At 36.4% G+C, this 23,514-nt stretch overlaps 1 protein-coding gene across 3 annotated transcripts in view; it reads left to right on the top strand.

Annotated features, from left to right (window-relative positions):
- The window catches only part of MOB3B (MOB kinase activator 3B), an 87,573-nt gene extending 66,792 nt beyond the window's left edge, over nt 1-20,781 (top strand). For all 3 annotated transcript variants that reach the window (XM_034410554.3, XM_087886330.1, XM_034410555.3), the window contains exons 3-4: nt 10,790-10,992; nt 16,818-20,781. In XM_034410554.3, the coding sequence (XP_034266445.2) occupies nt 10,790-10,992; nt 16,818-16,847 (233 nt within the window). In that variant the 3' untranslated portion in view covers nt 16,848-20,781. The remainder of the gene's footprint in view (nt 1-10,789; nt 10,993-16,817) is intronic.
- Nucleotides 20,782-23,514: the final 2,733 nt, after the last annotated feature.

The following is a 23,514-nucleotide window of genomic DNA, read 5'->3' as shown; positions in this document are numbered from 1 at the left end:
CTTCCTTCATGAAAATAAGTAATTTTTGCCCATGATTTCCAGATGTTACAGTAATGAATAGAATAGCGGGAATTACAGTCCAGTCCCACACAACAGAAAGCTGCCTTAGTTATACAAATGTTTTATAAGGATTATTGTGTTCTTCAGATAAAGTTTTAGAAAATACACTTTTCCCAAAAGGTTTCCACAATTTTGGCCACTACTGTAATGGTGGGCTACTTGTAAATATAAATGGCAATCTAAAAGAACCCAATTTAGAGCCAATTTACAGAGTTTGTTCTATTATACTCCTTTATTCAGGAGATGAATCGGTAACACTGCTTGAACCAGAGCCAAATCATTCATCTAGTAATACATTCCTTTGCTCTATTTAAGCAAGTAGCTACTAGCACAATTTTTTCCCCAAATCCTCTTTTTATTTCTTCTTTAATAATTACTGCTTTGAGAGCTAATTTAATGCTTTAATCGTCTGCCTGTAAAATTATTTCTTCTTTTACAATATGTTAGGTGTTTCTGTCTTTATAAGTCAAATCATTTAAATACCCAACCAGAAAATAAGACCTAGCTTGATTTTTCAGGATGCTTGTAATATAAGCCCTGTCCCCCAAAATCAAATCCAGTTAACCCAAAGCTGCTTTTTCAGGAGGCAAGTGGACTTTCTTGTTTTGTCTTTGAAGATGTTTTGCTTTTCATCCAAGAAGCTTTTTCAGCTCTGACAAAATAGAGGGGAATGGAAGGATTTATATTCCTTGCAGACAGCTGTTCATTTGCATCCTTTTAGAGTGTCGTTGAAACACTTGGAGGTTTGTCTGTATCCTCAGGGTATCTATAGACTTCAAACCTAGTTAAGATCCTGAGCCAGACAGACACATTTAGTACCGTATTCCCCTGAAAATAAGACCCAACTGGAAAATAAGCTCTAATGCATCTTTTGGAGCAAAAATTAATATAAGACCTTAGTCTTATTTTCGGGGAAACACGGTATCTGAAATAATCCTACCCTACAGTAATAACACTACAGTAAGAAGACCATGTTAAAAAAAATATTGTTATCTACCTTCCGTGGAGTATGCATTCACACAGTGGTAGCTTTCTAAATGGTAGCTTTCTAAATATATTGGATTGCAACTCCGATACACAATTCTGCACGTGAACTCTTGCATGGCCAGCCTAACCTCTTCTTGCTGCTTTCCTGTTTTCCCCAAGGAACCCATGCTGACTGTTTGACCCGTGCTGCAAAGTACCGATAATGAGCTTGTCAGATGTAAATGCCTTATTCTCCAATGTGTAAATAATGTATATATGGAACATCAGAGGTTAACTTATTCTTTGGACTTTAATGTATTCATAACTTACCACTCCCATTCCTAGCTCCACCCCTTGTATATATAAGGAGCCACCCTCACCATTCTCGTTGCTTCTACCTTGAATATTCAGTGAATATAGAATGCCTATCATAATTAAAAAGAAATATATTTAAAGCTCTAACTCCTATTATCTTTATTGAGTCTGATCCTGAAAATATTGCAACAATCTGGTAGCAGAGGATGGTTAATTGACTCAATAAGTAATTAAAAATGTCCAAGAAAGATAGGCCCAACACCAGGGCCTACAGCAAAGAAATAGAAACTGATCAAGAGATGATCAACGAATCCACCAATGCGATTTCGAGAGAATCCGAAGAATACACCACTGAAGAAGAAGAACTAATGAGTGAAAATAATGACCAGAAAGAAATCGAAATAGAAAATAACGAACTCAGGTCAGAGATATTAAAGATACTAAAAAGCCAAAAGAATGATGAAAGTCTCATCGCGGACCTCCAGGAGATGCTGAAGAACAGCGGAGCAGCGAGAGAGAAAAACGTCATTAAAGAAAAACCCAAAGATCAAAAAACCGTAAGTGAGATGACTACTGAGAAAATAGTTGTTAAAAAGAAAAGATGTGATCCCGCGCGAAATTTTGAATGGCAGCCATCTTGGTTTCAACGAACTTCAAAAGAGAATGGAGCAGAGCCAATCAAAACGCTCAGTTCAAAATTTCTGGCGCGAAAAACACTATCAGACGAAGAAAGTGAGAAAGAAGTCTCAAACTCTTCAGATGATCCAAAATCAGAAAGTGAAGACGATTTAACAAAATCTCAAGTAAAATCAGCAATGAAAACACTTTTTGCTGCTTTTGGGCCAAGACTGAAAATTACCAAGACATCTACGAAGAAGCAAGAAATCAAACCGGCGACTCAAGACCTGCACGCTCCCATCCTGACTTCGAAAGCGACGACGCCCGAGCCCAGAGAGCCATGCCGATTTCGCCCTACACCACAGACAAGATCGAATACCAACGCACACAAAAAGAAGAAAAGAACCGTCGCCACCACCAGAACCCCAAAAACCGAGCCAGAGACCGACTCATCTGAGGAGGAGCGGATCGAGAGAGCTGAAAGGGAGAGAACCTTCCACGACGCCACCAAAGAAGAAATGAGCAACGCGCATGTGCGAAACTACGTAGACGACCCAGAAGGACTTGAACTGGCCAGAGAACCGCGCAGACTCATTGCAAGCATCCCAATGCCGTTCTGTAATTTCCTGCACTTGAGAGATCACGGACTGCCCCAGGTTGTAAGTAATGGACAGAATAATGTAGGTAACTTACCCAGTGACTTCCCAAAACTTAGAATTGATGGCATTAATTTACAAGAGTGGTATCAACAGCTTCAGGTTATTTTCATGAAAGAAAATTTACTATTCTTTATAACTAGCCCTCCAAGAAGACCTTGGACTTTAAAAATAGATTGTTTACATCATAGAGCATTTTTCATAATAATATCTAGCGTGTCTCCTGCAATGTATCATAGCATCAAACCAAACCTAACTGTATCAGAAATAATTCAATGCATGTTTAATCTATTTCACAGCGATAGCGTAGCTACAACCACAAGAATGTCTAAGGATTTCTTTTCCTCTAGAGTAAAACCAGGGGTTTCTATAAGTGAGCATTTGATAAATCTAAACAAAATAAGAGCTGAGCTACAATTGAGGGGGGAAGTGATTTCAGATCAAACAATGAAAAGTGTTATTATCAATTCACTTGATCCATCATGGGATAGCTTTATGTCACACTTAGATACCATTAATTTGGGATATTTATCCATAGAAAGTCTATCTAACAAATTGATAGCAGAAGACAATTCAAGAAAAAATCGATCCAGTAACCAAACAGACCACAAAACTTTTAGGAAAGTAGTCTTTCAAGATAAACATAATGAGGCCTTTAGATGCTACAATTGTGGATCCAGAGAACATAGTAGAAGAGACTGTCCCAAAGTCTCAAGAGAGAGACATAGGCCAGAATATAGGAGCAAATATAATTACAGACAATCTTCCACAGATAGACACAAATATAGAAGTCCACCAAATTACAAAGAAGGTAGAGGGGGTAGAGAAAATTCAAAAGAGAGGAAATCTGGGTCACTGAATGGGCTAAATAAACAAGACAACACCAGAACACAGCAGGATGAGAATAACAATTGGCTTATTGATTCTGGTGCAACAAATCACACCACCAACAACAAAAGTATATTATCTTCATTTATAGAAGATAAGTTTGTGATAAAGGTAGCTAATCAAGAAAAGGTTCAAGTACTAGGCAAAGGAAATGTGACCTTGCCTGGTCTAGGGAAAATAGAGGGGGTATTATTAATCCCAGAAATACCTCACAACATACTAAGTGCCATAAAATTAAGCAGAGAATCTGATATCAATATAGTTTTCTCAAAAGGGAAAGCAACTATAGAAAAGAACAAAACAAATGTAGGTACTGTAATGATAAAAGGAGGTCTACCCTATCTGATAACTAAAGAAAGATGTTTACATAACATTGATTCAAATATGGAAGATTGTATTGAAGCAGATGATGAAAATGTCAGTAACAGTGACAATGATGAGTGTAGAATAACTCATGATCACAAAAATACATACAAGGAAAAGAAACCAAAAATAGGTAAACCAATTCATGATGAGTGTGCTCACATCTTACACAGGAAGTTAGGACATGCAAGCTTTCCTGTAGTACAAAAAATGACTGAACACGCAGAAGGTGTCAAAATAAAAAATTGTGAAAATTATTTGGAATGCTCAGTATGTAAATCCACCAAACTAAAAACCAGTCCCAGACCAAAAAAATCTAACAGATCAACTAACAATATTTTTGATTTGGTACATATGGACTTAGTTGGTCCATTAAGTCCCTCAATTACCTATAGAAAACGTTACTTCCTAACAATAGTGGATGACTACAGCCGATATGGTTTTGTTTACACATTAAAGCACAAGGATGAAACATTTCAGAAATTTAAGGAATTCTACAAACGTATAGAAACACAACATAATATCAGAATAAAGCAAATTATGACAGATAGGGGATGTGAGTTCATGTCTAAAGAATTCTCCCAATGGTTAAAGGATAGAGGAATGTTACATTTCACGTCCAATCCTTTTTCTGCATTTCAAAATGGAGTTGCAGAGAGGAAAAATTCCACACTACAAACCATGATTAGGTGCACATTAGAGGATGCTGGTTTAGGCAAACAATTTTGGTCAGAGGCATTACATTATTCGAATTACACTCAAAATAGAACCTGGTCCAGTATTGTGAATAAGACACCATATGAGGTGATGTACAATAGAAAACCCAAATTATCACACATGCACATATTTGGAGTCACTGCAGACGTACACATACCTAAACAATTGAGGAGAAAGGGAGAAAACGTATCCAGGAGATTAAGATTCATGGGATACGAAACTGGAACCAAAGGGTACAGATTTATTGATAGTAATAACAAATTTATAGTATCCAGAACAGCTGTGTTCCATGAACAGGCCAATTGGTCAAAATTGCACCTTAATGAAATATTTCCTAATAAATGTAAAGATACGATATCTTGCGAGGAAGGAACAACAGAAAATCAAAATATTAACAAAAGTAAGAACAAAACCAAAACTTGGACTAATAGTCAGCATAAAATAAAGACAGACACATTAACAAAAAAGGAAGCTAGATATTTGCATGATAACCATAGCAAGCCTGAAAGAACTATTAGAAACAATAGAAACCAAATACCAAATAAATACAAAGATTACATAATGCATATGAATGGAGAACAAATAACACCTAATACATATGAAGAAGTATTGAAACTTCCACATGAAGAAAGAGAAAAATGGGAACTAGCTATGGAAAAAGAGATGGAAAGTTTACAAGGATTAAATGTATTCACACCTGCGATCGCACCTAAGGATAAAACAATTATAGGTACCAGGTGGATTTATAAAATTAAGAACTTAGAAGGAGGCAATACCTTATACAAGGCTAGACTAGTTGCACAAGGCTATGCACAAAAATATCCAGAAGACTATACTGATACATATTCACCCACAGTGAGAACAGAGAGTGTCAAAACAGCCCTTGTAGTAGCATCTGCACTCAATCTGGACGTATTCCAATATGACATACAGACCGCATACTTACATGCAAAATTAGATAAGGAAATATATGTAAGAGCACCACACAGTCAATACACTAATAAGAACGAAATTTGGTTATTAAATAAGAGTCTGTACGGATTAAAGCAATCCGGCAAAAGATGGTACGATTGCTTGGTAAAAGTACTTAAGACCATGGATTTCAACGCCACCACTGCTGATAATTGTTTCTTTGTAAAAAAGAGTAATGATCATATTGAATTTGTATTAATTTACGTGGACGATATTTTATACATTGGAAAGCATAAAGAGAGCAGGGAAATCTTTGTAAATAAGTTAAATGAACACTTCTCACTGAAATCTCTGGGTAAAGTGAATAAATACCTTGGTGTGCAAATTAACAAAACTAAAAGGGGATTCAAACTTACACAGAAAGATAAAATCATCGAACTCCTAAACAAATGTAACTTAAATAATGCCAAAACCTGTGACACCCCTATGCAAACTGATTTTCTTAGAAACACTGATGAATCTTCCCCTGAGTTTAAAGACAACACATTTTACAGATCAGTTATAGGTTCACTCCTTTATATATCTAATTGGACTAGGCCAGATATTGCATTACCTCTCAATCTATTGTCAAGATATGTTAGTAAACCAACCTTGTATCATTGGGAAGCTGTCAAAAGAATTCTAAGATATCTGAAGGGTACATTAGATTTTTGTTTAATGCTGGAACCCAATAATGACAGAGAACCAAAAATTACTTGTTATGCTGATGCAGATTGGGCTGGTGATACATCATGCAGAAAGAGTACTTCTGGTTATGTTTTTCTATTGAATGATTGTCCAGTTTACTGGTATACTGGTAAACAAGAACTAGTAGCCACTTCTACTACAGAAGCGGAATATGTTTGTTTGTCCAAGGCTGCAAATAACCTTGTATGGTTCAATGATCTGATCACTGATGTTTGGAAGAAACCCACTTTACCATTTATTATGCATGAAGACAATAAAGCGGCCATTGAAATATCCAGATCCGATGCAATTGGACAAAGGTCCAGGCATATTGATATAAAGTTTAAGCATGTGAGACAACTGTCTCAAGACGGATTCATTAAAGCAATACATTGCGATACTTCTGAACAATTAGCTGACATATTAACAAAACCCTTACCTTCTAAACAACACAAATATTTAACTTCTAAATTATATGTATTATATTGTCCTGAATCAGAATGTAATTGGTGTTGTGTAACGAACCGGCATTTAGAGGGGGATTTGTCAGATGTAAATGCCTTATTCTCCAATGTGTAAATAATGTATATATGGAACATCAGAGGTTAACTTATTCTTTGGACTTTAATGTATTCATAACTTACCACTCCCATTCCTAGCTCCACCCCTTGTATATATAAGGAGCCACCCTCACCATTCTCGTTGCTTCTACCTTGAATATTCAGTGAATATAGAATGCCTATCATAATTAAAAAGAAATATATTTAAAGCTCTAACTCCTATTATCTTTATTGAGTCTGATCCTGAAAATATTGCAACAGAGCTTGTGGCTGGCCCCTTTTAGCCTTTCCACTTACTAACTAGATCACCACTCTCCTTCTAACAACTTAATTGACCTCTTCCTCTGGCTAGTTATGTAACCATCTTCCTGTTCCCCCTAATCAATTTCCTCAGTCAAAATAGGGAGCAAGTATTACTTCCTCGTTCCCACATGTTTTTGCTGATACAAAAAGCCAAATGTCAGCATTGTGATCGATAATCCAGAGGTTCGTTCTCTGTGTCAGATGGGATGGGGATCCCCAGGGTTATTTATAGGTATACTAAGAACCCCTAAAGATGAATATAAGTCATGCCACAGCTCCCCTGTCTAAGTATACAGGTAGTCCTTGATTTACAACAGTTCATTTAGTGACCCTTCAAAGTTACGACAGCACTGAAACAAAATGACCTATGACCATTTTTCACATTTATGACCACTGCAGCATCCCCATGGTTACATGATCAAAATTCAGATGCTTTGCAACTGACTCATATTTATGACAGTTGCAGTGTCCTGGAGTCATGTGATCAGCTTTTGCGACCTTCTGACAAGCAACAGTCAGTGGGGGAAGCCAGATTCACTTAACAACCATGTTACTAACTTGACAAATTCAATGAGTCACTTAACAACTTTGGCAAGAAAGGTCGCAAAACGGGGCAAACTCACTTAACAAATGTTTCACTTAGCAACATAAATTTTGGGCTCAATTGTGGTTGTAATCTGTGACTACCTGTATTGCTTTTATTAGTATTATTTTTATAAATAAAAATTTGCTTAATTGCTTTCGTTCTAAGGTCTGTGGGTCATTCTTTCTTGGCTTTTGCCTACATGAGACGGGACATAATGTATGTGCATTAGTCCAACATAGCCTTTTGGGTTAAAAACTTCATTTTGGAGGTTTTGAATCACTATCTTGCTGAAATATACAACCTATATTTTTATTTTTAATTATCAGAAAGGCAAAAGAAGCCCCAGGGATCTTCCAGCAATGTTTTTACAATCAATTACAATATCCTTCTGTCCACTTAAGAGAATTGAGCCTGAAGGCATAACTTTGTCATAATTCCACTCCTACATTTAGGGCAGATATCAAATGATAGTCCTCTCTGCATGTCAATATGAAGCCACTGGGAAAAGTCATCAGGGAATGTCAGGCTGGATGCCACCTCTGTGTGGATGACATGTTTCTCTTTTCCATGTTTATCATGTCTGTTGGTTCTTTGGTGGACTGCTACTAGGGCCATATTGCAGACTAGATGAAATGTAACAGGCTTAAACTGAATCCAGACAAGATACTATGACTTTAGTAGTTGGGGGAAACTTTATTCATATGAATGGGACTACATCTGCACTTAATGCAGCTTCTCTTCTCTTGAAGAAACCTACTTAGTTTGGTGGATTTTCTTTGATCCAGCGCTGTTCTTCAAATGTCAAATCAACACAGAGTGCATATTTGCAATTATGAATTACTTGCCATCAGTGTCACTTTCCAGAAAGGCCAATTCTGGTTACATTACCTATGTAGTGGTTACCTCCTTCCTAGATTATTGTATTTTGGTGGAACTATCCATTAGAAAAAAACAGAGATTACTGTTCATTGCATTCAGAATGTGGCTGTATGGTTTCTTCCTGAGCCTTTAAGGTAATGTTCAATCTCTTTTTCAAATTTATATGTCAGAGCACTCTAAATTTAATCTAAAATTCTTCAGGCTACCATTGCAGTCTTAGCAAAACACCTGTGTGCTCTGACATAAATCTGAAAAACAGATTCAACATTACTAACCTGAAGGAACAATCTCTCCCATATGTATAAGTCAGGCGCTGATAATAATATTATGAATGGCTTTTGGAATTTGAATTACTAAAACAATTTATTGATGTATTATATGAAATTCTTATTTATGGATCTTATATTGTGCTTTCTGGTTTTTAACTATATTTTATATTCTATGATTTATTTTTTTATGCTTTTCTATACAGTATCTGATAGGCAAATTAAATTAGAAAAGATCAGACCACTGCTCACTCAGTGCTCAGGGAGCTAGAAGAGATCCTGCTCCTATATGTTGATTGCTCAAAATTAATATTTACCTCAGCATGTTTCAGTATCTTACCTTTTATTTATACTGGAGGAAAAGCTATTGAAGCAGTGCCAAACAGATTATGTTTATCCATCAGGGAAATAAGATAAAAATCATTGGCCATGTAACTTCCCCCTACCTCCATATTAAGCCCGTGTGAATGGAAAGTGAAGGGATTAGCGCTGTGGAAGCAATGTGATTTAGTTAGCAGAAGTAAAGCACTTACCGTATTTTTCGGAATATAAGACACACCTTTCCCCCCCCAAAAAAGGGGGTGAAAATCTGGGTGCGTCTTATACTCTGAATGTAGCCCTGCCCAGCTTCTCAAACTGAGGTTTCAGAGGCTGAAAAAAAAGCATCAGAAACAGAGGTTCAGAAAAGAAGCCCCCAAACAGAACTTCAGGGGCTTTTTTTCTGAAGCTCTGTTTCGGAGGCTTTTAGAGGCAGGAAAAAAAAGTTTTTTCTGAAACAGAGTTTCCGAAGTTTCAGAGACAGAAAAAACAGCAAGGCACAGAGCTCACAACCAAGGAACCTGTTGCTAAAATTCACCTCTGGGAACAGCTGATTGGGCGTATTTCGGGAGGCTGATCCATCTGCCAATCAGCTTTTTTCTTATTTTCCTCCCCAATAACTAAAGTGCATTTTATACTCCGGTGCATTTTATACTCCGAAAAATACAGTACTCACTTTGCCTCAATCCCAGTTTGATCAGTTCTGAACCACTTCTATCCAGTGCTGTAGCATATGAGAGTGAGTTTAATCTAGTGATTAGGCTAGAAGGCCGGAGACCATGAGTTCAAGTCGCACCTTAGCCATGACAGCTAGCTGGGTGACTTTGGGCCAGTCACTCTCAGCCCAACCCACCTCATAGGGTGATTGTCGTGGAGAAAATAGGAGGTGTGTGTGCTGGATATCTTTACCATCTTGAATTATTTGTATAAATAATAAAGGTGGGATAAAAAATGTAAAATAAAATAAAATATTTGCTGAAAGAGGAAGTAAGGTCCATCTCCTCTGCAGTGTTTACCAAGCAGTATGATGGAAAATATGGTGATAAATTTAATTATAGAGATGTTGATTTACTCATGTTATTACCCAGAGTTAGTCAAATTGGGATGGTCTATAAATATTGTCAGATAAATGTGATTTTCAAAAATTCTGTTTTACGCTTATGCTATGCTGTTGCAGTAAACTCTTTTGGATTGTTGCAGATTTTTGTTGTGTTTGTTAGTGGTGAATGTTGTTACTATCATGAAATTAAAATCACAGAGAGAAATAACCAATACCCAGAAAGCCAACAGAAAAGCTACCATTCTGGGAAAAAGACTGATTTAAAACAACAACCACCCACAAAAACTATTCTTATGCATTAAAAGGTATACAATATTATATGACATGGGTGACCATAATAGAGAGAGGGTGGGAGGAAGGGAAGAAGGAAGAGAGGAAATTAATTTGATTCCTGCAAGAATAAATCAATATTCCCCTAGCACTGAAAATATCATGTTGTAAATATTTTTCAGATTTCGTTTGGAAACAATTCAGAGCCAGTATATTCACTTGGAAAAAACTTGGATACATATAATAGGCTCAAGTTCATTTAGTAGAAACATCCTGAAAAATATTATACTTTCAGCTAACAAAATGTCAATCATCTCTATTCACAGGTGTACCATTCCCCAAAAACTTCCTCCAGATCTGCAAAAAGATCCTGTGCAGGCTATTTCGGGTGTTTGTACACGTTTACATTCATCACTTTGACCGCATCATAATCATGGGAGCTGAGGCCCACGTCAATACCTGTTACAAGCACTTTTATTATTTTGTCACAGAGCTCAACCTCATAGACCGTAAGGAACTAGAACCTTTGGTAAGTATTTTATCTCTGTTCAGGCGTTTTTAAAAAAAAGCCTCAGATTTTTTTTCCCTTATATTTATCTGATTCTTCTGCTTAAATTGTGTCTCTATGTGTTCATGCACTCTCTAATAAGAAAAAAAAATTCACACATTTTGGAAAGATTTTAAAACTGTCTTGCAAGTTTTCATAATATGAAGAAAATCAGATTAATTACTGGCTGTCTTTTAAAAAAAACTGTGTTTGTGTGTGTAAGTAATTTTTGCAATATTTATTGATATTTTTTTCTTTTGGTTTTACCAAACTCATCCTGGCCTCTGGACTATACATTGTGATATAATTCTTTACAGCTAAGGATGGTCTCTGATGCTACGAATTCACAACTAAGACAATTATCTAGAATGCAGCAAATTATCATCCTTAAAGGATCCTGGATAGCAAAACTGATAGGACTTCCAGCTAGTAGAGAGCTTTGTAGTGAGAACAAGATCCTGGACGAGACAGATCAATTGTCTTTCATAGTAATGTACAAAGTAATTTTCTACCTTATGGAGCTTATACAAATCTGCTATCTTGCATAACATAACATGCTAAAGTATTTTAAGTTTCTGTAATTATATTTGTTTGGCTGTTGTGTTCTGTTGCCTCATTTCTGTTTAGCAGAATTTACAGATAGTCTTTGAGCCCAAATTTCTGCTATTTGTTAAGTGAGTTTTGTCCCATTTTATGACCTTTCTTGCCACAATTGTTAAGTGAATTTCTGCAGATGTTAAGTTGGTAACACGGTTATTAAATGAATCTGGTGTCTCCATTGACTTTGCTTGTCAGAAGATCGCAAAAGGTGATCAGATGACCCTGGAGCAATGCAACTGTCATAAATATGAGTCAGTTGCCAAGCAACTGAATTTTGATCACATGACCATGGGGATGCTGCAACAGTCATAAATATGAAAAATGGTCATAAGTCACTTTTTTCAGTGCCATTGTAACTTTGAACGGTCACTAAATGAACTGTTGTAAATTGAGGACTACCTGTACTGGGCCTGTACAAGCGTTTTGCATCAAGTGATAAAATTAATGTGATCTTATCACTTCCCTTTGTTAACTTTGGATACTTTCTGTTAATATTCTTAGGATCCTTTTTACCTCTCTGTGACTAAATTTAATTAGCCGTGGAATAGATAGTCATTCCAGAACTGAACTGATTGTATTAAAGTCAAATAATTTATTTTATGAAGAATCAGAATTTCTTATATATCATATATATATAAAAAAATATCTACATATCATCTTAAATGAAATATGGCGAAAACAGAAGAAATTCCCCTCATGTGAGTATTTTAGGTTTTAACTCAATCAGCTTTAAATTGCATGTTGCATTCTGCAGATTGTATTAGATTAAAGGTTGCTTGGTTATCTGTAATTACAGTAATTTAAGTCATATTTACTTTGTTGCCAAACTATTTGAGCAGTTAACTTCATATATTTGATGAAAGAAAAACTTTAAACAATATCCCCTTGTTTGTGGACATTTTATCATTCCAGAAAGCCTGAGAATGTAAACTGAATGTGTATGCTCAGCCCGTACTTTGAAACTTTACATTTGAATCTGAAAGTTCAGGCAACCTGTTAAATTCTCAGGCCCAGGCAAACATCTGGGCCTGAGAATTTCAGGGTTTATTTTATTTATAGCCTACTTTTGTTGCCTGGCAAGTAATTAAAGATAGAGCTGCCATTTTAGTAATACGTTGGATACTCCATCTGGCCTTGAGATTTGATCTAATATTATTTCCTACTCACTCCTGAGTTGTTGGCCTATTGTCATTAGTGTCTCCTTGTAGTGCTTCTTTCAGGAAAATAAATCTTTATGAGAGCCTGCTCTTCACTTATAGACATTCCATGCAGTGGTGGGTTGCTCCCGGTTCGCACCAGTTCGCAAGAACCGGTAGTAAAAATTTGTAGTAGTTTGGAAAACTGGTAATAACATTGGCTGGCCACGCCCCCGAACTGGTCCCCGGCCTGGTCGCCACTCACTTACCCCGCCCACCTCATCAGAGGCTTTTTTTTTTCTTTTAAAAGCATTTTTTCTACAACCTCTTTGGCCGAAAAAATGCTTTTAAAGGTTAAAAAAAAAGCTTCTGATGATCATGCGGCTCAGCTGGGATCGTCAGAGGCTTTTAAAAGCATTTTTTCTACAACCTCTTAAGGATGTAGAAAAAATGCTTTAAAAAGAAAAAAAAAGTTGGCCACGCCCACCCAGTCACATTACCCCCACCAAGCCACGCCCACAAAATAAGCCACGCCCACAGAACCGGTAGTAAAAAAATTTAGAACCCACCCCTGATTCCATGGTTTAAGAATTATATCCCACCACACTTCTGATCATGTTTAGAGTGTGCACATAAAGGTAGTCCTTGACTTAACAACAATTTGTTTAATGACCGAAGTTACAACGGCCTTGAAAAAAGTGACATAATTTTTTTATGCTTACGACTGTTGCAGCCTCCCCATGGTCATGTGATCAAAATTGGGACGCTTGGCAACTGCAGTGCCAATGTTCCCGAGTGTTGCAGTGTTCCGGAGTCATGCGACTACCTTTTGCAACCTTCTGACAAGCAAAGTCAATGGGGAAGCCAGATTCACTTAACAACCGTGTTACTAACTTAATAACTGCAGTGATTCACTTAACAACTGTGGGAAGGACGGTTGTAAAACGGGACAAAATTCACTTAAGAGCTGTCTTAAGAAATTTTGGGCTCAGTTGGGGTTGTAAGTCAAGGACTACCTGTATACTAGTTTAGTAGCAGAAGGTATTTAGGACCCACAGGCACACGTTCCTCTTCTCTCCATAACTGTTGTGCGAGGAATGCAGTGGCTTTGAAACTATGGGCAGGCAGATTCTCTAGCATTTCAGGGGGTGATTTTCTATGAAAGAAAACAAAAGGAAGAAAATTTGCCACAGGTGTTGAATTAAGATGTTGAAGATCAGATTGTATGTTTCTTTCTTTGTACTTTTTATGCTAATTACCATATTTCAAAACTTACTGTAGATACGTGACATTTGATTGGCTTAGAGTTGCCGTTACATAATTACATTAAAATATTTCATATCATGTATTGCTAGAATGAAAACTCTTTAACAATAAAGGATATGAAATATTTTGTGATTATAGGGAAAACCAAGGCACGGAGAAGGCTTTCCATGACATGGTATGTGAAATTTAAAACATAATCTTCAGGATCACTAAGCAGTTCTCCAAGGCAGCCTACATAGTGTTGTAATTAAAGAACATTAGTTGTATTGGGAGAAAGTCCCTGACTCAAATTTTAGCTTGGCCGTAATGTCTGTAATAATTAGGCCTGAGAATTTCTTTTGTTGGCTGGCAAGTACCGTAATCACTTTATCGCTACAGTGATAGAGCTGTAATGATTGTGAAAGTAATTCTGAAATAGATATGAGCAAATTCTTTCTCTTTCAGTTGATATATGATATCTTCCAAATGCTTTGAAGATTTTAGAAGAAGGTTTATAGACACAGAATTTGTTACTGTATGATTTGTAACTGAAAGAGATGGTCGGTAAACTATAATTTCAAACATCCTTCTCTTTTGGGCACGAGAGATAATATTTCCCATTCCTGCTATATGTTTTTGACCGTGGCAAAAAGATTTACAACTCTGTACTCTGCTACATATATTCTAAGTTGATATCTTTTCAACAAAGAGTATAAGAGGTTGGACATCACATGGACATCATGATCCTTTTTTGCAACAATTTTCAGTCTCTGTGCATGCGCAGGCGGCTTTGAACATGCACGGATGATGCGCAGATTTGCGAACCGGTAGGGAAGGTAAGTGAATTTCACCCCTGGGTTGGAGCTACCTTGTCCTATGCTTTGTATGGAGACTTGCCTCAATTCTCCATGAAGCCTCAGTTGTAGCATTCCATGGATTAAAAATAAGCTTCAGTTCAATTTCCAGGCAGTATCTGACTAAAGTGAAACATTTAGCATTTCTCCATTAATGTTTACTTAACCATCTGTTCATGTCTCTGCATGGTTAAAAGCTCAGACTTACTGTTATGAAAAAGCCAGCAGTGTAGATTTCATAATAAATGGGCTAACTATTAAGTTGACGTTTTGCAGTACAGTACTAGACCTTGAAATGTAAGGGTGGGCGGGCTTGTTTCACACTTAATAAATAGCTTTGTGTCTATAGCCAAGAAATTAATCTGCTATTTGGCCTTTATAGGCACTAAATTGTTTAAAGAAGGAGGGGGAAAAATTTGCTTCGGTTTTGGAATTGCAAACATTTGCAAGCCTACGCAATCTTTTCATTTCGGCCTCTGTAGCCCAAACTATTACATTCTCCCTCTTTTCCATGTTTGCCATTCAGATATACAGTGTTTCCTCAAAAATAAGACCCTGTCTTATATTTTTTGAACCCCAAAATAAGCACTTGACCTTATTTTGGGGGAGGTCTTATTATTTTGGGGCGCGTGGAGCAAGATGGGGCTCCTCTTACCTGATTTCCAGCTCTGCGTTTAAATATTTTCGGGAGGGGAGGCTTATTTTAGCGCATGCGCTCAAAAGCCCGATTGGGCTTATTATCAGGGGATGTCTTATTTTCGGGAAAACAGGGTAGTCCTAATTTTGGATGAAGTAGAATTGGGTTAGAAATCAAAAGGGCCAGGTTTTATGATAAATATTTAATTTGAAGGCCAAGCACTTGAGTGATGACACAACTGAATACATATGGATATATACCATATTACAACAAAGCTTTCTAATGTGTGATACATTAGCAGGCCGTTCTGTGGCAAGAATAAAGGGTCTTCTATGCTGTATCTCTGCATATGTCAGTATGCAAAATCTATAGCATAGAAGAAGTAACTATATGTACAGACATTCAGCCTTAATCATCCATCTGTATTTTTTCCCCTTCTGAAATTCCCCAATTTTTTTTGTCTTGACGAAAAATAGGTCTCAAAATGCCCATTTGCTGGGAATGGGGGTGGAGGGGAAGACCAGTTTGGAAAGAAATTGCAATCCAAAAGATGGGGTTAAACCCTTCCTCCTACTGATACCTTCCCTCCAAATCACAATTATCCTAAAAATAAATTGTAATCCACCTCGAAGGATCGAGGCTTACACTGTAATCCTAATGTTTCAGTTTAGATACTCCAAAACAGGGTCCTCAATCTTTTGGTTCTGCAGACCAGCGGTGGTGGCTTTGGTGATTTTGGTGGCGGGTGTGGAATGATTTTGCATGTGCAGTCTAAATCCTGCGCATACACAAATGAAGCTTTGCATGCTGGTTCCCAACCGGCCATGACCCAGTAGCAAGCTAGGGATTGGGGAACCCTGCCCTAGAGACACATGAACACACCTATTCTAGTGTGCACTTCTTTTTCTTTTGATGGAACATATCAGTTAACTACTTAGCAGGAAGGCAAACAAAATCCAGAAATTCCTGTTCTGTCTGTAATTCCCTCCAGTTTACCCTTTCTATTGGCTTCTCCTATTGGCTTCAAACAAGCAAACAAACAAGTGGGGTGGGGGGAGAGATTTTCTCGTTCCCAAGTATTTATATGTTCTTCTAGACAAAATGGAAGGAGGATTTTACATTTTCCAGAGCTTTTTAGGCGAGGTATCTTCCAGAATAAATGATTGCCATCCATGCATATTGGTCTTGAACATTAGAGAGAATAAACAGGTGTAAAAATTTTGGAAATTTACACAAACAAGCCTGCTGTGGAATTTGAAAAGTAGAAGAGTGTGTGGATATATAGTCTACTACATTGGTGGTTATTGATCTTTCATGCCTTCCTTTACTTTCCAGAAAGAGATGACAACCCGGATGTGTCACTGAAGAACTGTAGCTGTATGGAGGAGAGAAAAAGAAAAGAAGAAGCAATATCCTGCTAACTGAAGAAAAGCTAGAAGATATATCAGTCCTGTGTAGGCCAGGGCTTGCCTTCTTATTCTTAAACAGCAGGAAAGTTAGAAACAGAAGATTATTGCTTCCACACACACTTGGCACCAATAAGTACATTAACCACGTTGCTAAGTACTCCCCTGGAACATTGTTGATAACCTGTAAAGGAAGAAAGGAAGAAAAAAAAAAGCTATTTTAAAATTATTATTTGCATAGACCTTGAGTGATTGAGAAGGAGTTCCAAATCAATCCCAACTTCCTGTTCTTACAACTTTACTACAGTTGTGCTTTCTAACCTTCATTTTGATACTGACCTTAAGTCACTAAACTGTGATGGTATTATTGCACAGGCAGCCTATATGATAAGCCTTAGAGATAGTGTGTTCCTTTTCATTTCTTCAAATAGGGATAGGAAATAAGTCACTTGGTGCTTAAAAATGTTGAATGTGTATTTGACCAAGGCCTGAAACATCTATTTTAGAATATAGGCAGGGAAGAAGTTAATGACCCAGTTGAATGGACAAAATGTTTTTTTTTCTATTTATAACTGGCATGGCTGCTTACCCAGATAGTGGCTTTTGAAACACTTCCAACTGTCCATATGCATCTCATTGGTTTTCTTTACAGCTGTCTACATGGACTGCCATATGAGGTTACCAGTTTGCATCTTAGCAGCAAGAACCACAATGCCCAAATCCTTGGGATCACTAATAAAAGCAGTCCCTTTGACAGTGAGTTCTAACATAACTGGCTGCTCATGCGAAGGACACATCTGTTTTCCAGGCACACGCAATATAAAAAGTCATGTTCCATCTTTGCATTTGTGTGAATGATGACCGAGACAAAAATCCATTGATGTGCAGGCCAAACAATTTGTATTCTTATTTGGAAAAAAGGAGTGATTTGCATCTCTGCCCAAATATATTTGTGTGCACAAAAACAAGAGGAAGATGGCTCAGGGAGAATCCGGAAGAGAAAAACCTCCATGTAATGGAAAAAGGCCAGGTAGTACAAGAAATAAAAAGTCCCATCTATTGACCCAAAAAGCATCTACTTAGATTCATTTCCTAGACTTATTGAAACTAGAGTGACTGCAGGGCTCTTCAGAGTGCTAAGTTCAACGTGCAAATACACAGAGCAAGTAAAACAACTAGACTTTGTATTTCATATTGTGATCATATCTATGCAGCTTTTTAGACTGTCTTTTTATGTTTTTCCACATTTCCTGGTAAATACACTGAACTACCACTGTGCCTCAATTAATATGTCTTTTACTTAATTGCTTTTCTTTTTGACAATTATTGTACCTGTCCAGAAATTGATGAACTGGTGTGATTATAAATGGTGTAAATCCAGAGCTGGTATAAACATGTACAATTAAGATCGTTTTTAAAACATTGGAACTGTAAAACACTTTCTTGGAGATTATTCATAATCAATGCACTTGTGAGAGATCTGTAGTCTATGAATTGTACATACAGATAATTGGAATACACACACATACACAGTAAGTGCTTCTCATTGCTTCCTAGTTATTTTTTGTTTTTCTCTTAATTTGAAAAACAAACATATTGTTAAGCAAAAATGATTATTAGGATGAAAATGGAATTAGAAATTCTAGTTTTATTTCTTTCAATATGTGATAAAAATTCTTCCACAACTTAATAAATAGCAAATTGTCCAATAGGATATTCCAAAATTAATATTGGTGATTTCAATGAACTGCCGAAAAATATCCATAACTAAATCATTAAAGAGCTTTTACTGATGAAGTTTTAATCTTCTTTAAGAAGATAAGAAGATAAGGGGAACAATAGTGTATTTGTGTGGTACATTTTCTCTAATTTAATGTTATAATTTTAGAGTTGTTTCTAGAATTTAGAGTTTATATGTCTTCTTTCAGGCCTCGACATTTTTGCTGACCCTATGCAATCTGTTCTTCCTGAGCTGTTCCAAAATCAATATTAGAACATAATAATAAATAAGATTTATAAATGTAGGTAAATTATTTGAGTGTATTAGCCACAAATAATAATATAACTGAATGATGCTGGTGATTGATTTACAAGAATTTGTAAGAATTTATTTTTTTTATATTGATATGTTCTTACAAGAATTTAACACCAACTTTAACATGAATCTGAACCAGGACTTCAAGGTAATTTATATCGAATTACAAATTCTAGCATCCAGGATTGGTTCATTTTAGTGATGTATCCTAAATTAAGATACAAAATAAGCTACCTTAAAGTCAGGGAAATTTTTTCTTGAGTGCCACACGTGTGCTCAGCAGCAAAGAATAAATGAACCGCCTTCTGAAATACATGCTAGTCTAAATTGGTTCTTTTTTGCTTGTGTTATGTTTTACTTTCTCCCTTTATGTCTATCCATTTTTTGTTTCAAATTCTGAAGTTACAGAATTCTTCTGCTCTTTGCTGTAATATCACAGAATCAGTTTCCCTGTGATGAGTTCAAAAGAAATTTATAGCAAGGGTGCTTCCACTATTATTCTATATGTAGTTTTTATAAAACATGGAGACCAATATATCCAGTCTTTTTAATGTTTGGTTGTGTTTTGTTTGGGTTTTTTGCTATATCAAGAACCTTTAAGTTGGATACCTTAGGGATTGCTTCTCCTTATCTGGGACTTAACAGTAACTTAATAATATTTTCAGTAGATTATTTTGAAGAAATTAAACAAGAGGAGCTAATATAGAGATCAGAACCACATTCTGTTTGATGGAGGAATAGGGCGATTACAGTTAAATGAAGCAATAACCAACAGATCTGTGTTAATCACAGATTGACCAAACTCTAAATCCTTACTCAGAAGACGCAAAGAACACAGTTTGACTTCTGTAATTTGAAGAGACAGAGAAATACGTGTGCTTGAAACTGGAAATGTATTTTCAAATAAAACAAAAATCAGGGTTCAAGCCACTCACCCCAATAGTTCAGAGCTTTGCCTATCTTACATAGAATGAGATAAAACTGATGAATCTCATCTGAGAGATCTAAACTAAGCTAAATTTAAGCTCTGTCATCCTGAGGTGTCCCTCAGACAATGTTGCATTACAATTGTCAAAAGAACCATATTTTTGGGAGTTGCAATCCAAACACTTGAGAGTACCAGATGTGGGCACAGCTAGTATGGAAGAAAACAATCCAGCAGATGGCATAATTAAATGAAAACTAGTTAAGAGTTATCATAGTCAGTGAAAGGTGCGAACATGGGCAATAGGCTGGATTTATTATATATATATAGGAATCTGTAGTGAATCACACACATTTGAAAACAGCCTAACATTGACTGCATACATTTCCAGCAAAAGCTAATTTTTCACATATAGTAATAAAGAGAAAAGTGTTTCATCAAAATTAGTTGATGACAAGTAAATCATGAAGCTATTTTGAAATATCAAACACAGACAAAAATGTAGTATGTGTAGGCTTAACTACCTGTAAGTCTAGCTCAACAAAACCAAAAATACATTTTTTCTGCTGTTCAAATATTTCTATTTTGAGAGAAACACAATTTTATACTGCAAGAGGTTTTTTTAAATGCAGTTAAGCTTTTTGTCTGATCTGGGATGGTGTGGGGGTTGGGAGGAAGATTTCCCAGCCAGTTTGGAGAGAACCTGTGAATTTATTTCCAAGTGTTTAATGTAAACTCTTGTTTTCAGTATTGCATAATTAAACTTTTTACTTTGGCCACATACATTGAATTCAAAAATACAGGCCTTAGAAATGTCAAAGCCAATACATTTATAGAATAAGTTATGTGTATGTGATTTAAATTTAAAAATCAACTGTTTGATGAGATTTGTGGTGTCAGTGAAATAAAATGAGTTTTCAAATGGGTTAATAACATTGTCATATTGTGTTGATTCTGATTCATGATTTTAATCTATGCACCAAATAAATAAAAAAAATAGGCCGTTTATGTGGTTTATAAAAAATCCCATAAACAAATCAAATGTGATTATAACAGTTTGCCTTCTATAAATGATAAAGTTTCCCCAATTTATGGTTCTCATAAACTCTAAATCATACCAGCTTTGTTTTCTTTAATAAAAATATATGCATTCGGTGCTATCTCAACTGGGCAAAGTAACTAGCCTTGTTTGCTTCAAGAGCACTTTAAAAAAAATCTGGAATTGTCAAAAAGGTAGGAGAGACATATGGTACACATATTTAATAACAGCTCATTCACCTTGATGAATTTGTTTCTGGAAATCCTGTAAAATAGAGAAAAATGTTCAAAATACTCCAAGAAGTCCTCATGTAGAAAAGGAAAAATAGCTTAAATCCTACAAGTGTACCTTCTGGAGATTTTACTCAAGGGAGTGACCAGAACTCTGTATTTGCATATTAGGTTTCAAAAAAATCAAAAGCTGGCAAAGCCCAAGCATCCAGCTCTACTTTCATTTCCAGAAATGCCCGTTGAACACAGGTGGACTCCATGAAGTCAATGAGTAGCTCCAGAGATGTGCTTCCTTCCATTTGCATAGGGAGAAAAAACACCCAGGTAGTGTAGGAGATAATGAAGAGGCTAATAAATGAGTGATAATTGTGATGGTATGGTCTGTGAATGGACAAGGGCCCCCTGGGCTTTTAAAAATAGTGCCATCAACTTTAAATGTTGAGGGAGCCCTCAAGATGTTCCTCCAGCTGGATTAGCTAGAAGCTCCCTGGAAACATGGCCATCAAATAGCAGTAATTGGCTTTCCACCAAATTCTTCAAATTGTGGTCCATTTAAGCACTGCTTTTTATCTCTTCTTTTTTAATTTTAATTTTACTATTTGCTTACCTCATACTTTGCTTTTTTCCTTATTTTCAATTCAATTGTACTTCATTACTATTCCTTTCTGATCTTGCCATGGTTGCTAGATTTTTAGTCTTTTTTTTTTTAAATTCAAATCATGCTTTGAGAGTTCAAACTGTCTAAGAACTTATGACCTCCTGCAGGTTTTGAGGCATTCTCACTTGAGGCTTTGCTTATAGATCACACTCTTTGGAGCTGATCTACTGTACAGGCCAAAAGGTCCAGTGGAGACCAGTCTACCTTAATTAGTCTGTGCATGTGTTTTAGGTCAATATTGCAACATTTTATTAAATTGACACCTTTAATGTGATTTATATTTAGTAACTGGTAGCAAGGAACCTGATGTATTCTCTTGTAGCAAGGAACAAGGATACGTGCTACACTATGAAACAGCCCTGTTACTCATGATTCATAACGACAAGACAGTTCTTTTGTTAACTGCTTCCCTATTTAACTGTACTATTGGTTAATCAGTTTTCTAAGGAACTAAGCTTACATTTTACAATGGAAAGCTTAAGAGTGCCATTTAAAAAGAAGCAGTGTATAGTTTAGAGTAGGTGTCATGCTGGTTAAAACTGGCTAACTGGACTGTTTACATTGCAAAATTCTAACAAGTCTTCCAGGCTGTAAAATTCAGGCCCAGTTTCTTAAATCACCACAATCCTACCCATTGCAAAAAGAATAATCATAATCATCTGGTTATTTGAGAATGCAGATACCTGGATCTTATGACAGCAACCTTTTATAATACTTGCAATAAGAGATAATAACAGACATCTTATCATTAATTCCACTAATGGAGACTGGTTCATACCTTTATTACCAAAAGTTACCGCTGCAGTTATATATGCTTTGTTAAATACATGCATTATCTATTAGTATCATTGTAAAAACATGTAGTACCTGTGGGGGGAAGGTCGTCCACTATAAGACTTTTTCACATGATGATGTGCATAAAAACCTCAGGAAAGACCAGCTTCTGCAAATCAATTCTGCTTTGTATTAAATAACTTAGATTCTGAAGCCGTTGTCCCAAGATTCACACTGTATGCTGTGCCTACTATTATCTAGAATTGGGTGGAGAATTTTGCCCCCCTCTAATCTTGACGTGCCTACTGAAAGGTATGATGAAAAATGGGAACTCATATTGTTGGAAACAAATACATATTCCTGTATGTATTTGGGGCATGAAAATCTACATGCGAAGTTTATTGAATAATGTTAAATTCTGATTGCTAAGATTGAGAAAATGATCTATAGCAAGGGATGTCCCATCAGCATCAATGAAAAATGGCCACTCTGCTCCCTCCCAACCTACAGCAAAGGACCAGAGGGTGGCAAACTCAAATCATCCATAATCCCTTGCCCTTGTTTGCAGCGTGTTGTCCACAAAAAATAAAGGGGACACACACACACACACACACACACCCTGGCATGATTCCCAAAAGCAGCATAAAGTTAGTAATTGATTGTGTGAATAGGTAGAGAACCATCTGAATCTCTGGGGATGCATCATTCCAGAAGGCAGTAATGTGACAGAGACCTGCTGACTGGTCCCTTAATTCGTTTATATTACTGCTGCTGTTGTTCATTCACTTTGATTCAAGATAAATAGGATGATGGCTGCCAGCTGTGTTTGTTCCAGATCAGAGTTGCAGTCTTAAGAGATCTAATATAAGCCATGAGAAACGTCATGCGTGTAATGATGTTGCAACACAAATTATGCAATTTATGAAGTCAGTCACCATTCCATGGACTCCCTTGATTAGTCAATT

Source organism: Pantherophis guttatus, chromosome 2, assembly GCF_059756535.1.
Source record: "Pantherophis guttatus breed Tessera chromosome 2, ASM5975653v1, whole genome shotgun sequence".
In the NCBI taxonomy this organism is placed as follows: Eukaryota; Metazoa; Chordata; class Lepidosauria; order Squamata; family Colubridae; genus Pantherophis; species Pantherophis guttatus.
Note: the sequence above shows the minus strand (reverse complement) of the source record. Positions and strands in the feature narration are given on the sequence as shown.